Source organism: Trichechus manatus, unplaced genomic scaffold (genome assembly GCF_000243295.1).
Source record: "Trichechus manatus latirostris isolate Lorelei unplaced genomic scaffold, TriManLat1.0 scaffold00027, whole genome shotgun sequence".
Classification (NCBI taxonomy): domain Eukaryota; kingdom Metazoa; phylum Chordata; class Mammalia; order Sirenia; family Trichechidae; genus Trichechus; species Trichechus manatus.
The window spans coordinates 10,260,556-10,277,197 of record NW_004443963.1 but is presented as its reverse complement, the minus strand read 5'-3'; the positions used below and the strand labels follow the sequence as shown (position 1 = coordinate 10,277,197).

General features: G+C 46.5%; 2 protein-coding genes across 2 annotated transcripts in view; one reads left to right on the top strand and one right to left on the bottom strand.

Annotated features, from left to right (window-relative positions):
- The window catches only part of SYN3 (synapsin III), a 658,658-nt gene that overhangs the window by 192,001 nt on the left and 450,015 nt on the right, over positions 1–16,642 (top strand). The window contains exon 6 of the mRNA XM_023728907.1: positions 2,951–3,040. Within this exon, the coding sequence (XP_023584675.1) occupies positions 2,951–3,040 (90 nt within the window). The remainder of the gene's footprint in view (positions 1–2,950; positions 3,041–16,642) is intronic.
- The window catches only part of TIMP3 (TIMP metallopeptidase inhibitor 3), a 69,781-nt gene continuing 62,371 nt past the window's right edge, over positions 9,233–16,642 (bottom strand). Inside the window, exons 3-5 of the mRNA XM_004373804.1 lie at positions 12,584–12,695; positions 11,748–11,869; positions 9,233–9,842 (exon numbers count right to left, since the gene is read on the bottom strand). Coding sequence (XP_004373861.1) covers positions 9,645–9,842; positions 11,748–11,869; positions 12,584–12,695 — 432 coding nt within the window. The 3' untranslated portion in view covers positions 9,233–9,644. The remainder of the gene's footprint in view (positions 9,843–11,747; positions 11,870–12,583; positions 12,696–16,642) is intronic.

Genomic DNA, 16,642 nt, shown 5'->3' with positions numbered 1-16,642 from the left:
GTTTAATCTCTCTGAGCTTAGTTTCCTTATTTGTAAAATGATGATAATAATAAAGTCTACATAGTAGGGTTATGAGTTAATGCATGTAAAGTACTCAGAATGATGGCTGGAACCAAGTACACAATAAATGGTGACAATTGTTATTGTCTCAGTGCCTGGAGCAAGGCCTGTGTACAGTTGGCACTCAATAGTCATTGAATGAGTCAATATATATGGATTGCTTTTCACCACTATGACCATGGCTCTGGTCTTCTCGATCTTCCCTCATTGAGTTTTTTGGCTAATGGCATCTGAGGTTCAAGTGTCACTGTCTGAAAATGGTCTTAGATAGTATTAATTCACCCCTCTTGTTTTCCCACATAGTCATCCGTAATGGTAGCAACCAAAACAAACAAAAAAACCTTTTGCCATGGAGTCGATTCCAGCTCATAGTGACCATATAGGACAGAGTACAACTTCCCTGTAGGATTTTTAAGGCTGACATCTTTACAGAAGCAGACTACCACATCTTTCTCCCTCAGAGCAGCTGGTGGATTCAAACTGCTAACCTTTCGGTTGGCAGCTGAGTGTTTTAACCACTGTGCCACCAGGGCTCCTTGTGATAGTAGCAGCTGCCATTTATTAACACTAACTGTGTACTGTGCTGAGCCATTAACACGCATACTTTATTTAATCCTCAGAACTAGCCTGTGGAGTAGGTATTATTAATATCTCCATTGTACAGATGAGGAAGCTGAGGCTGGCCTCATGTGGCTAGTAGTAAGTAGGGCAGCTGGGCCTCTTCAAGACTCATGTTCTTAATTATGGAATTGCTCTCATTCTCTGACATCAGTTTCCTCATCTGTAAAATGAGGGGCCCTCTCCCCCACGTCATTTCTCATATTTGTGAGTTGCCCTAGGCCCTCCAAGTTGAGTCCAGGTTGTAATGCACCTGCAGGCTGTACTTGGAGAGTTTATAGGCTGGTAATGGAGTCCCTGGGTGGCACAAATGGTTAAGCACTGGACTACTAACCAAAAGGTTGGTGGTACAAACCCATCTAGAGGCACCTTGGAAGTAAGACCTGGTGAACTGCTTCCTAAAGGTCACAACCTTGAAAACCATATGAAGCAGTTCTACTCTGCAGATGAGTTGGAATTGACTCCATGGCAACTAGCAACACTGGTCTGATGTAGAAATTTCCTAAGGTACCTCCACCCCTCTCTCTGGGGTCTTAGCATTGAGTTACACCCAAGTCAGTCTGGTGCAAGACTTATAGAGTCTGTTCTAACCATTGGGCATTTACGTTAGGCTGCAAATTGCAGCTTGCTCCTTCTTTATGATCAGAATCTAATTCGCTCTCCCCTGCTCATATCCACAAGCAGCTCTCCTCCACCATCTGGGTGAATTCCAAGCTCCTTGGTTTGAACTTTAAGGCTCCTAGTGGTCTGTGATGGATCACCTCCAGCCTCGTTTCTTACTACAAGGTCACAACCACGGCAGTGCTGAATGTCTGCAGTGTACCCAGTCTCTCCGCACCCCTGGGGTGCCCTTCCTCCTTCTCTATAGCATCTGCTCCAGTGGACCTCCTGACCCCTACTCTGTCCCTCTTCTGGGTCCCATAACCCCCATTCTTGTCTCCAGCAAGACTTTCATATCTCCATCATCTATTGTAGTCCATCTTCTCTCAAGACCAGGTGTGCCATGTTCAGCCTGTTGTCTCAACATTACAGCGCAATGCTGGGCACAAAGTGAGCCCCTAAGGATGTTGGGTGGTGTGTAGGGGGAGGTGAAAAAGAAATGTAAGTCTGAGGCTTGCTACCATCTAGCTCTGAGACAATACCTACCTCTGTGGCAAAACGAAGATCCCTGGTGGTGCAACGGTTAAGCACTTGGCTGCTAACCAAAAGATTGGTGGTTCGAACCCACCTAGTGGCTCCATGGAAGAAAGACCTGAAGATCTAATTCTGTAAAGATTACAGCCAAGAAAACCCTGTAGGGCAGTTCTACTCTGTCACATGGGGTCACTAGGAGTTGGAATTGACTCGATGGCACCCAACAATAAACAACAACAGCAACAATGGCAAAACAAAACTAAAACCAGTTGCCAGCGCGTCAACTCCAACTCATGGCGACCCTATAGGTATCAGAGTAGAACTGTGCTCAACAGGGTTTTCAGTGGCTGATTTTGGGGATGTAAATTGCGAGGACTTTCTTCTGAGATGCCCTTGGATAGAGTCAACTTCCAACCTTTCAGTTAGCAGCCCAACATATTAACCATTTGCACCACCCAGGGACCTGGCAAAAAGAAGATCACGCTAAAGCAAGAGGAGCACTTGCAAACCAGGGAAGCTTCTTTAAGGGGATGTGACTTGAGCTATGGGAAATGGATGGGGTTGTAAAAGCAGAGAAAATATTTATTATTAATAATAACAATAACCTAACATTTGAGTGCTTCTATGAACCAGGCACTGGTCATAACATGTTGTACGTTTAATCTTTACAACAATCCTATGAGGTAGGATCTCTTAGTATGTCCAATTTACAGATGAGGAAACAGACACAGAAACCTAAAATGACTTCCCAGGGTTGCACAGCTAGTAAATGGCAGAGCAGAAGTTTGAACCCAGGAACACTGGATCTGGAGCCCGCACAAGGAACTAAGGCATGCAACTGCCTCTCTAGAAAGAAGGGGTCAGCAGTGGACAAGGACCTTGCATTAAGTGCTGAGGATACAGTAAATGGTCCCTGAATGCAGTGGAGCTGAACTCAGTGGGCCTGGCAGGAATGGAGGGGTTGGTGTGGCTAGATAACACAGAGAGTGAATGCTCAGCCAAAGGTTCTAGCCTTTATCCCTTAGGCAAGGAGCAGCCACTGGAGAACAGTCAGATGCTTGAGGCCTGGGGTGGAGTGGGAGTTTTCACCATACTGGATAGCAATGGCTGACCAGTGCTCTCTCCTCTTCTCTCCTAGTTCTCTCAGCTTATTAAGATCTTCCATTCCCTGGGTCCTGAGAAGTTCCCACTTGTGGAGCAGACGTTTTTCCCCAACCATAAGCCAATGGTGAGTGCCCTTGTTTGATTCTGCTTGTCTTTGCAATGAGGGAGCAAACACAGACGTCGATGTCCTTTGGATGGAGGAGGTCGGTCTGGGGCCATGCCCTGATCACCTTGGACCTAAGGAAGAGTGGTGATGTCCTGTGGGATGCCTGGCTTTTCTCTCTCCAGATGTAATTCCAGGTAGTTGTACCAATGATAATGGTGGACAGCATTCCTTGTTTGGCAAATCAGGGGACAACTTGAGCTGGCAGAGGTAGATACTGGATATTGAAGCAAGGTTAATGATAAAGATAAAAGCTGTTTCAGAGGTGGGATGTTATTTCACTTGAGTCCTGTTTGGGACCTGATTTTAACATATATTTCAATAAAATCTGTAGTATTTTATTTGTGCTGATTATCAAAGGGCAGTTTCCTTGCGTGTCCTTTTTGCATTCCAACTTTGGAGTACTGTTTTGGAGTTCATGTCTAAGAAGTGGTTTCAGCTTAACTCAGAGTATGTGGCATAGCTTCCCTAGAGGGGAGAGGTCAATATCTTTTTGAATGGGGTCGAGAGCTATCTCTCTTGCAGCAGGAACAAGCTGGGATGGGGGAGTTCTGGAAGCTGCTCGTGGCATGCCTGTGTGTGTGGTTGGTGATCTTCTTAAACTGGTCAGAGGAATGCAGGGCTGTGGCCCCATGCTTGGCCTTGTGGGAAATGTGAGTCTCAGGAAACAGAACAGTTAATAGGGTACTCTGTAGTCCCAGCTTGGGACTATGGGCTGCTAGTGGGATCCCAGGCTCAGGCTGCTGAGCAGGATAGCCCTATTGGGAGACACAGGACGTCAGGCTCTGGTGGGAGCAGTCTGACTAGGCGGAGAGGTTTTCCCTTGGTTATCTTTCCTTATACCCAATGCAGTGAGTGTCATGGGAAACAGGATGTGCTGGTTTGGATACGAAGGGCATGTAGAGCACAGCCTGTTCTGATAAAGTGTAAATACAACGGAGAAAATTCAGGGTTTATCATCAAACTGGCCTGGGTTTGAATCCCAGTTCTGCCTATTTACTAGGTGTCTACCTTGGGCAATGGAATCTCTGGGTGGTACAAATAGTTAATGTGCTCGGTTGCTAACCGAAAGGTGGGAAATTCAATCCCACTTCAGAAGTGCCTCAGAAGAAAAATCTGGTGATCGACTTCTGAAAAATCAGCCATTGTAAACCCTGTGAAGCACACTTCTACTCTGACACACATAGGCAGTAGACCTTGGGTAACCGTAAACCTCTCTCTGAGTCTCAGCTCTGTCAGTTGAAAGCCATGGATTGTAGTGGAACTACCCCATCAGATTATTAAGATTTAATGTGATAATGTATATAAAGCACTGTGCCGGGCATATGATAGATGCTCAAAGCGTGTTGTTGTTGTTAGGTGCCGTTGAGTCTATTTTCAACTCATAGTGACCCCATGTAACAGAATAGAACCGCCCCAGAAGGTTTTCTAGGCTGTAATCTTTACAGAAGGAGCCCTGGTGGCGCACTGCTTGAGTGCTCGGCTGCCAACCGAAAGGTCGATGGTTTGAACCCACCAGCTTCTCTGCAAGAATAAGATGTGGCAGTCTACTTCCATAAAGATTACAGCTTTGGAAACCCTATGGGGCAATTCTACTCTGTCCTACAGGGTCACTATGAGTTGGAATCAACTCAGTGGCAACAGGTTTGGTCTTGGTAATCTTTACAGAAACATATTGCCAGGTCTTTTTCCTATGGAGATGCTGGGTGGGTTTGAACCACCAACCTTTTGGTTAGCAGCTGAGTGCTTAACCATTATGCCACCAGGGCTCCTTGCTCAAAGTGCAGTAGCTTTAAAATAGGGGTAAAAAACATATCTTGAAACATAGTCAACAGTGTGATGAAAGTTGGACAAGGTGTCAGCAACCAACCCAGCCGATGAGGGTGATGGGCCAAGCTGTGAGCTCTGGGAGAGTGTCACCGGCTTTAATGCGGCCTCATGAGTTCTTGGCCTTTCCAACCAGACCAAGCCAAACTTGAAATGTCAGGAAGGCCACTGGCATCAAAGAATGCTGTTTGCAGGCCTCCCTTCCACCTCCACCAGGTTGGAATTCGTTGGAAAAAGACGAGCAAAGCTGAGTCAGGGCCCCATTTTGGTAATACCTGTACCACCAATAGATGATTATTAGATAACCAGTTAACCAGTTGCCATTACTGAGTCATCTCTGACTCATGGTGACACCATGTGTGTCAGAGTAGAACTGCACTCCATGGGGGTTCAATGGCTGATTTTTTTGGAAGCAGATTGACAGGCCTTTCTTCCGAAGTGCCTCTGGATGGACTCGAACCACCAACCTTACAGCTAGCAGCCAAGAACATTAACTGTTTGTACCACCCAGGGACTCTAGAGATCCAGATTCCATAGATCCAGGGAGAACCCTGGCCTCGAAAGCAGGGAGCAAGGTCAGGGTTGGATTAGCAGCTAGGAGATCTCTGATGCCTCTCCTGAAATTCCTCCTGCCCCGGGAAGGGACTGGGACAGGGTGGGAATTAGTATGCACTTCCTATGGGGTGGATCAGCGAAGAGGTCTGGATCCAGGGCAGGCAGGCCAGGCTTGCAAGGCTCTCTGCTGTCTATAAATCCCCCAGCGGCCGTCAGGACACAACAAGGCAAGAGACGGCAGGTGTGTGATAGAAATAAAACCACTTTACTGTTTAGAATAAAGGACACTATAAAAAGTGAACATTATGCAACATTACAAGACAATATACATTCACGGAATATAAAATTCATAAATAACATGGAGGAAAACTGTAAACAGTGCTACAAAATTTCGCAACAAATACATTCCTTCCAGACAGGGTTTTCTCTGGTTGGTTTCTCTCCGTCACTTCTGGGTTTCAGGACAGCAGACTGGCTAAAGGGGGAGGTAGGGGGCACGAGAGAATCGAAGAAGGCCCTACCCCCAAAGCATAAACTGTTCTCTAAGTTCTCTCCCTTCTTTCACCCCCAAAGAGCCAATTTGGAAGCCGTTGATATCCACTTTCCTCATACATACACCCCATTTTGTTTTGCTTCTGCCATCAGAACTTTAAAGCGTTTCTTTCAGATAAAAATACTCTAATGATAGCTTTACTTTAGGTAGCCAGAACACTTGGGTGCCATATTGGGGTAATCCACATCGGTGACAGTCACCCAGCAAATAAGGGGAAGGGCTGGAGCAGGAGAGAGTACTAACTTTCAGGGGCCTCAGAATCTCCAAGACAGAGTGATTCCAATAAGCCATTTGTTTCTTTTCTTGCTCAAGCACCAGTATGGAAAATGGTGTTCCTGGGCTACAGCTCAGCTGCCATGATAAGGCCCTAGGGCCCCGTAAGGATAGGAGACTCCCAGAGTTACCTACCCTGGCCAGATCGGAGGTCTGCACTGAGAGGTGAGAGGCTGGGTGTGGCGCTTCCACGACTGGGAGGCAGAAGAGATGGCCAGAGGAAGCAAAAAGATCTTGAAATCAGCTCTTATGGCCCTCCTTGGATTTTAGGAGAAATCATGGTTCCCTATTGGATGGGCCAAAGGTCCAGGAGAAAGGCAATGGCAGTGACCAGGAGACTGCTCAGGGCCAGGTGCCACAGGGCAAGGACATGAATGTACTTTCTATTTTCTTCCTCTTCTTTCCTACTCTAGAAATCACTGGAAGTCCTATAGGGAGGGGGCTAGAGGAGTCTGGGGTGCCAGTTCCGTTCCAGTTCCCCCGATACACCAGTCTAGCTGCCTGCACAGTAGAAGTTTTTTACCCTCCATCCCACTGTAGAATTTGATTCAGGAAAATGGCGGCATGTGGGTTTAATTTTTTTTTTCTTTTAAACACAATGTACACATATTACAGCCTACACATGACACAAGATTTAGCAAAATAAAACATCCATGATATGATTGAAATACTGAAGTGTCTCAGCTACATAAATGATTTTAAATTATACAGTAAGTGAACAGGTGAAATAAACAAAGCTATAGCTTATAGAAAGCTCAAAAACCGCCCTCTGACATCATCACTCTGCAAAGGACCCTTCTTTGCCCGGGACCGCCCTTCTTGCCAGGGCCTGGCAGATGGGACTGTGGTTCTACTGACTTTGCTGCTCTGTAGGGAAGCTTTTGGTGGCTCCTGCTCAGGCCTCACCCAAAGTCCCTCCTGTTGGTGAGGACCCTACCAGGGACTGAAAATGGCCAAATGCCACATAGAGGAGACGCCACCGTCCACTCATGGAGGGCACTTGCGTGGGTTGGGTCAGGGGCTCCACCTTATGAGACTTTTGAGGTTGAAATAAAGATAATCCCAAAGTGCCAAGTCTAGACTCATGGCTTAAAAACCACTGACCGGCTAACAGTTCCTTCCACTCACGCTGCCCCGTGGAGAGGGCCACATCTTCCATTTTCCCTCCGCCAAATGGCACAACCACAAGGTAATGAAATAAATCCCAGGGAAACTCAAGCCTGCACTGCCTTGCCCTCTGGGGTCCTGCCGAACTCCACGCTTGGGCATTGTGTGTGTGCGTGTGTGTATGTGTGTGTAAGACACTGTAATGTGATGTCTACTTCTTTTTCCTCCTGTTTCAACTGGTAGCTCTGTTTGCAAGGGTGGAATGAACTGAAGATACGAACACTAATAGGATAGGATAAATACCCATAATCTTAAAAGAGAGAGAGAGCAATCATGTTAAATGTCACCATCCCACCATGCCCAACTCTGTAAAATATACATTATCCCCTACTCTCGGCATCTCACTTGCGACACTAAAACTTAAAATAATTTTATTTAATAGGAGAATTTATATTATAGTTTTATTTTAAAAATAACACAACAAAAATCCTACAGAGGACTGCAGTCGGACTTCCTCAGTGACCACCAATCTTAACTCCATGAGGTGAGGACCTCAGAAGTGGCATTCCTGCACAGTGAGCTGGGTGAAGGGCAGCAAGCTGTCCCCAGAGCCCAGAAGAGGTGGTCGCCTAGCCAGGGTGGGACACTCTGCAGCTTTCCCTCCTGTGCCCAGGCCCCTGATCCACACCACACATCTCCCATCTGAGCCAACCTCGAAAGGCAGTTAAGTGAAGGCCCCCAAACATGAAGCAGGAGGAAAGGAGAAGGACAGAGGTCAGGTGACCCCAGTTATGGGGAAAAGAGGACTGCTGAGGGTGTGCAGAATTTCAAATTTTAACTACAATGAAAAAATGTCAACTTGGAATGTCATGATTTTCTTCAAACAAGCAACGACAACAAAATAGAAGAAGCGATTGGCGTATTTAACAGCACTGAATAGAATTCTGTGTCCTGTAAAAAAAATTAGCTTATGTCCCCACGTGGGTATGTGCAAATGTGTATACAAACACATTCCCCTAGGTGAGCTAAACATTACTTCAGAGATAGTATTCTCTACCCAAATCTACTTGGCTATATCTCTGGATAGTGTCTGGTATGTGTATTTCTCCAATTTACATAAAGGCAAGCTTTCTGCCAAATCGACCAAACAGTTTCCCAGGAGCAAATCTTGTGGGAGGCAGGGAGAAGAAAGACATTCATCTCAGTCTTTCACTTGAGATTTTGTACAAAAACCAGTTACCGCTGAGTCAATCCCGACTCATGGAGACCCCATGTGTGTAGAGTAGAACTGCGCTCCACAGGGTTTTCAAGGCTGTGACCTTTCAAAAGTAGACTGCCAGGCCTTTCTTCCAAGGTGCCTCTGGGTGGGTTTGAACTGCCAACCTTTTGGTTAGTAGTTGAGTGCCCAACTGTGTGTGCCATCCAGGGACTCCAAGAGCTTTTGTACAAGGCAGGCAAGTTGCCTCCTGACCTCAGGCAGATGTTTAAATTGTCACCAGCGAAGAAAAAGTTCTGTTATTCTGGCCTGGCCACTTACCCCAGACTCAGAAACATGGTGCTCCTCAGCCCGCCATCTGGTCAACCTGACCATCTCTGGGCTGGGGGAATTGTGTGTGTCCTGTGTCATCTCAGACCCTCTCTTGCAGTCTCGTTTTCCCCTCTCTCACTCCTATCTGCAGATACAGACAGGCACAGTCTGGTTGGGACATGCAGTAGCATCTCCTCAGTGTGTAAAATCCTCCATGTGCCTTCAGTCTATCTGCTTACTGCCCTTGACTGATCCTGAAACAGTTGGCCTTTCAGCAACTTGTCCGCGTCCTTTATGTACTGGGGCAAAGAAAAGGGGAAAGGGAGGAGGGTCTGGGAGATGGGAAGGTGGAGAAGAAGAAAGAGGGGGCAGGTATTACAATGCCCAAATGGGGTAGTTTTTCGATTTTTGTTTTCCTAAAAAAATATAGATTATATTTTCACGAAGAAGAGTATATGTTCCTCTTTCTTTCTGGCATGGCATCAAAAATTCCCAGGTAGAAATGGGTGATGTCCAAACCAAAAAGAAGGGGTTGAGTAGGGCTGGGAGAATGATTCTAAAAAATTCCATATGACAGCATAGAATTTTCTTTAAGTGTTCGAAGTGCTAAATTTGCAAGAAAACAGGCACTAATTTCATTGTCATCATCATTTGGGAAGAGTTAGTGTCCGAGGGAAGCTCAGCGGGAAGGGAGGGAGGTGAGGTGGGGCAGGGTCTGGTGCTCAGGGGTCTGTGGCATTGATGATGCTTTTGTCCGAGGGGGCCCATCCTCGGTACCAGCTGCAGTATCCGCCCTTCTGCCGGATGCAGGCGTAGTGTCTGGACTGGTAGCCAGGGTAGCCAAAGTTGGAGAGCATGTCGGTCCAGAGACACTCATTCTTGGAGGACACAAAGCAAGGCAGGTAGTAGCAGGACTTGATCTGCAAGTAGAGAATAGCCAACGGTTGGTGGGTTCTGCCGTGGAGGAGGGACCCACAGGGATTGGGGGCAGAGGGGTTGGCTGATGCTTGTTGCAGTCTGGATTCTGAACCTGGGATAGCTGCAGGGGGATTCCCAGCTACAGCGATCCCTTAGTAGTGACAATAATCTAATTAACAATGTTGTTTTCCTGAGACCAGAAGAACTAGATGGCGTCTAGCTACCACAACTGACCGATCTGACCAGGGGCACAATAGATGATCTTGGTTAGAATGACAGAAAAATGCAGAACAAAACTCAGCTTCTTAAAAATGGCCAGACTAACTGGACCATCTGAGACCAGAAGACTCCCTAAGACTATCTCCCTGGATGCTCTTTAAACCTTGAACCAAAACTATCCTCTGAGATCATCTTCTAACAAAAAAGCACAGTGACCCACAAAATAAAGGATATTACCCATTAGATCAGTGCTCTACTAAAAAAAACACCTATAGGACTCCAAAAGGTGAACATTTAATCCAAAGCAAAGTTGAGAAGATAAAGGGGCAGCAAAACTGGAGTACTGGAAATGGAACAACCAGAACACAATTAATGAGAATATTGACACAATGTGAAAAATGTAACTGTCATTAATGAATTTGTATGGAAACTGGAAAAGGGGAACCTAACTTGCTGTGTAAACTTTCACCAAAAACACAATAAAATATGATTATTAAAAAAAAATAACAATGCTGTTAGTTCCCGCCGACTCGTGGAGACTTTATGTGTAACAGAAGGAAACGTCGCCCGGTCTTCATGATCTTTGATATGTTTGAGCCGATTGTTGAGGCTGTTGTGTCAATCCACCTCACTGTCAGTTTCCCTCATTTTTGCTGACCCTGTACTTTAACAAACAGGATGTTCCTTTTCTGGGGATTAGTTTTTCCTGATGACATGTCCAAAGTAAGCAAGACGAAGTTTCGCCATCCTTGAGCACGTTTTAAGAATGTATCTGACATTCTGCTAAGTGCTTTGCCATTATTTCCTTTAGTTCACACAACACTTTTATCTCCCTTTTACAGATGAGGAAATAGGGACTCAGAGAGTTTAAGTAACTTGCTCTGGGTCACACAGCCAGTAAGTAGTAAAGTTAGATATTTGAGAAGGCTTTTCCCTCTCAAATGGTAATAGGTAAGGATGAGAATTCTCTCAGCTGTTCCAGGGAACTGAGGAATTGGAAACATGAAAGTATAAGCTTTGGAGTCAAGCTGCCCTGGGTTGGAAAGCAGACTCCCAAAGCTGTGTGACCTAAGGCGAGTTACTTAAGCTCTCTAAGCCTCTAATTCCTCATCTGCAAAATGGAGATAATAATAGTAACTAACATTGCACAGGGTTGTTGTGAGGATTAAGTAGGAAAATGGCCTGACTTCCTCCCACAGCAGGCAGAAGGCTGTGCAGTGGTGGCCCTGTGCGTGGGTCAACGGGTTGGGCCTGGTTGGAGAGTGACGTTCTCTGTCTCTGGCATCAGCAGTCCTGTGCCTGCTTGCCCGCTGGGGCAGGGGCCATCGATGAGTCAGCTGCCAGGTTGACCCCATTTGCGATGCCTTGGCAGGGCCTGCCAGCTGTAAGGATACTGTACCTGCTACAGCCTTGCACTGCCTGGAGGACCAGGGATGCTAAACAGCCCTGCGCTTATGCTAAGTGGGCAGCATGGAGGTGGCAGATTCCAGCAGAAAAGCATTCTTCCCTGGCCTACTTCCCTGCTCACCCTGGGGCAACATTCCTAATCCTCACACATCCCAGCCCCACAGGAGGGCCCAGGGCCTAGTACAGCAGAAGCTGATGTGTGTGTGTTGGGGGATGTGTGTGTGTGTGGGGCGGGGGGATGCAGCCAGCTCCTCCCCACCACCGCCTCCCCCAGGGCTCACCTTGCAGTTACAGCCCAGATGATACCGATAGTTCAGCCCCTTGCGCTGGGAGAGGGTTAGCTGGTCCCATCTCTCCACAAAGTTGCACAGCCCTGTGTACATCTTGCCATCATAGACACGGCCTAGAAGAGCAAAGAGGACAAGGAAACAGTTATTTTGTTCAGATTCCAGCCAGAAGGAAAAGAATTCACACCTGTTGGGTACCCACCTTAGGCCAGGTACTGTGCTAGATACTTTTCAGACCAATAATCCTATTTCATCCTCCCCAAAACCTCTTAAGACAGACTGTATCCCCATTTTCCAGGTGAGGGAAATGAAGGTCAGAGAGATTAAGCAATATACGAAGGTCCCAAATCCATTGAGTACTGGAGCTGGGACTAGAGTTCAACTTTCACTTCCCTCATCAAGGCTTGTTGGGGGTTTTTTGGGCTTTGAATTTGGGTTTACTTTTTCTTTGTTTTTTGCTTTGCTACTGCCCCAAAGGTGGAAAACTTTAAAGGGTAGACCTAATAGGTTGACTGGAAGGTAGAGAGGAACAGGTATTTACAGTCCCTCTTTATTTATTAGTAAAGCTGAAAAACTGCAAAATTAGGAGATTCCTCCCACAGGGTCAGCAGTGGAGCTGAGGTTAAAGCCCAGCCTATGTGTAGAAGCCTCAAGCTCTTGCCACTGGGCAAGCAAGATGGATCAACATTAGGTGTTCCTCACCACCTACTGACACATGGCTGATGTCCTCAGGACATTGTGAGTCTTCTACTCCTTCTCACCCTCCCGAGGTGAAGGAACAATGGCCTTGGCCAGACACTGGCTTAGACCCTAGAGTTGGCTATTATTACCTGTCAGCAGGTACTGGTACTTGTTGACCTCCAGCTTAAGGCCACAGAGACTTTCGGAAGCTTCAGTGTAGATGTACTGCACGTGGGGCATCTTGGTGAAGCCTCGGTACATCTGTGAGCAGAAGGAATGGTATGAGAGGAGGACTAGGGCCAGAAAGCCTGTAGTCATTGGTCTCAGGGAATGTGGTTCCCCTAATCGGCCAGCATGTAGCCACTCCAGGGTCCCCATCACCCCAGACAAGGCCACCTGCTCTCCTCTTTCCAGAGCCACACCTTCCCAGAGAAACCTTCCCATCCAGCCCGCCACATCCTCTATCCCAACTCCCCCACAACACTCTTTCAGGTACACACTTTTCTCAAATCCCAACACCTTTTCAGGAACCCAAAGAAGTTGCTGGGAAGCGGTCTTGCTGGCCTTGTCAACCCCAGGACCTGAGCTGCAAGAGGGCAGTCAGGCAGGCATTCTCATGACATTTCCCAGCATTCTCACTCACACTTCCCTCACAGCATCCTTACAAGAACCCTGAGAGCTAGGTGTCATTATCCCCAGGAATAGGGAACTGACAGCAATTCTGTGTGGCTGGCAGAAAGTGCACTCAGGCCAGGGAGCCTTCGTGTTTTTATTCTTCTGAGCATCTGATGAAAGCACTGGGTCCCTTTACGCCAGATGAAGCACAGAAAATGCATACAAAATTCATAGATTTTTAACAAAATGCTTTATAGTTATTAAGTTGAACCATATGAAATTTTTATCTAAAAAATTAGCAATTTCATAATCTAATATGGTAGTTCTCCACCAGAGGCAATTTTGCTCCCCCAGGAGACATTTGGCAATGTCTGGAGACATTTTTGGTTGTCACAACTGGAGGAAGCCACTGGTATCTAGCGGGTAGAGACCAGGAATGCTGCTAAACAGCCTGCACTGCACAGGACAGCCCCCATAACAAAGATTAAATGCCAACAGTGCTGAGGGTAAAAAACTGTGCTCTAATATTAACCCATTTACTCCCCATGACAGCCCTATGAGATAGGAACTATTATCCCCATTTTACAGATGAGGAGCCTGAGCCACAGACAGGTTAAGTAGCTTGTCTAAGGTCTCACAGTCAGTAAATGGCAGAGCTAGGATTCAAGTGGGGGAATCTGGCTTCAGAGCCCATGCTCGTAACCAGTACCCGATGCTGTCTCCCACTGGAAGCCCAGAAGCTCATGACCAAGGGCCTCTCATGCAGAAAATGCCATTTCCATTTATGGCTCCTGTGCCTCCTGTATCAGTGTGCGCTCAGAGCTGCTGGGGTGATCATTACGGAGGCTGAGCCCACTTTGTGACTCCAGGTCAAGTGCATGAGTGTTATGCAGGCATGGATCTGTTGAGACAACTCTGCTAACTCTGTGAGCTGGCGGGGTGGGATGGGGGCACCGAGGTGTTGCCCAACCCCATTACCCCTCCAGTTCTCAGCATTCATAGGCCCTGGACTGCTGGTGGTCTCTGGGCTTGTCCCAAGGGTTTATAATAGGACAATGTCTCCACATTAGTTCTTGGCATGCGTTATTAATTTACAGATGGTAATTAATAAAAAGCCAGACATCACCTCATTGGTGTCTCATCTAAATGCCTCCCATTTGGCTGATGGCTTTTTTTTTTTTTTTTGCCTCCTCATCTTCTTTTAAACGGCGACTGGCTGACGGGGGTAAGTGGTCCATAAGGCTCCTTACTGCCATAAAGCAGTCCCTTGGCCCTGCAGAGTTTGGGAACCTCTGCCTTGTGTAAGTGGAATGCTGTTCTAACTGACTCGCCTGCAGATGGTTCTAATTTACCTGGTCTCCCTTCTTAACCCCTCTTCTCCCCACCAAGGCTTGCCAGCTGAACAAGGAAAGGCAGCCAAACCCTGTGGGAAGTGCTCTCTACACTTGGCTTTCAATTATGTTGCCGGGGAGCAGGGGTGTGTCCAGTCATACCCCCCACTTCCATGACGATGGATGGCTTCTCGCGGGCTCTGACAGGAACCATGTTTCAAAGGGCTGCTGTGTGCACACCATCGAGCGTGGCCTTCAAAGAACATCCCCTACACTTGCTCCCGTGCGGAGCAACTTCTTGTCCTCATGTTTCTGGCAATTGTCTCAACTAAGTACCTGATCTATCGGAACAGAGTTTTCAGAGCACATTCTACATCATTCTTTCCCCCTTTATCTCCTCTTGGTTTTATGGATGAGAACCAAACCCTGTAGAGAAACTGGAATTGGTCAGTAAGAACTCAATTCATTGAAATCAACCTGTTATCACTGCTGCTTTTGAGTTGGAAGGAAACTTTATTTTAACATTGCTTCTGGCACTTTTGCACTGAATCGAAATTTTAAAACACGAGAGATCACTGGGTCTAACCAATACAGTGCTACATTTTAGGGTCAATTCTGAAAATAGCAATCAGGTAAAGGTATGATAAAGGTTGAAGTCCCTGAGTGGCACAAACAGTTTGAGCTCGGCTACTAACCAGAAGGTTGGCAGTTCATATTTATCCAACGGCACTGCAGAAGAAAAGCCTGTCAATCTACTTCCATAAGATTATACCCATTGAAAATCCTGTGGAGTAAAGTTCTACTCTGACACACTACAAGAGTTGGGGTTGACTCGATTGCAACAGTTGTGTTTTTCTTAATTGTAAAGGTATATTTTATTTAGTTGTCTTTTCTTTTCTTTTCCTATCTCGACCTAAATACTGATCCTAAAAGTATCATTAGATCTTCAGTCATAGAGTTCTCAAATTGGTTTGACAAATTTAGGAGGTTCGTAAGGAACCCTGATGGCGCAGTGGTAAAGCGATGGACTGTTGACTGAAAGGCCGACAGTTGGAAACCACCAGCGGCTCTGTGGGAGAAAGATGTGGCAGTCTGCTTCCGTAGAGATTTACAGCCTTGGAAACCCTATGGGGTCACTATGAGTCAGAATCAACTCAACAGCAGCAGGTTATAATAGGTTTATAGTGTCCTGAAATCAAAGAATCATAGAATCTCAGAATTGGAAGGGAATTCAAAGGTAATCGAATTCAGGTTCTGGAGAAAGATGGCCAGACTTTGAATCTTGTCTCTGTCACTTATTAGCCACTTAGCAAGTTATTTAACTTCTTTGAGCCTCAGTTTTCTCATCTGTAAAATGGGGCAAAGTAAGTACTTCGTCAGGTGTTTTTGACAATTAAATGATTTAGAGTAGCACTTTGCACACACACAGCATTCAGTAAAAGTTAGCTTAAAACCAGTTATAGTAAAATTCATAGTGGCAGGAGGACAGGATTTTGCCCCCCTTCTTCTTAAGTGTCTTTGCCCAACCTTATCTCTTAGTGCATACAGTTAACGCTGGTTTGAACTTCAGATGTGTGCCGGTTGTTCTTTTCCAGCTGAAGGCTACCTGCATCTGGACACCCCTTCCCCCTTTCTTAGAACACAAAGTTCCAAGAAGTTAGCTTCCTTGGAGTGAAGGGACAAATAATGTGAGAAAGAAGTTTCTGAGTCTGGGAGTGTTTGCATATTTCTTAAGAAATTTCTAGCCTTTGCTCTACACCAACAGCATGCTGTGTCAGCATATGTCAGATATTTCTTGCATGCCCACAAAAGATCAGCACTGTGCCGGATGCTGCTTTACATCATGGACTCACTGAAACCCATGGTTTATTCTCATTTACAGTCCAAGCAACTGACGTTCTGAGATGTGGTATTTGACTGAGATATAAATCGCATGGTCTTTCTCTTGTGGAACGGGCAAGGGGAGGGAGAGCACCTGAGAACAGAGTCCATCTCTGCGGAAGGCTAGATGAGAGTCAGGGACCACGAAGAGTCGGGGGAGTTGGAGGAGGGAGAGGGTCCCTCTGGGCTGTGGAGATTAGGGAAGGCTTCTGGAGGACACCAGGCTGAAGGTTCAAGGGCACGATGCTACTATTGCTCATTTGATTAGACAAGCCCCTGAAGGAAGGAAAAGTCCCCAGAGCCAAGCTCTCCAATTGCCGGCAGATCTGTCCTGCCCACTGTCATACATACAAAGCATATGACCAGTGGGTCTCCCCACAG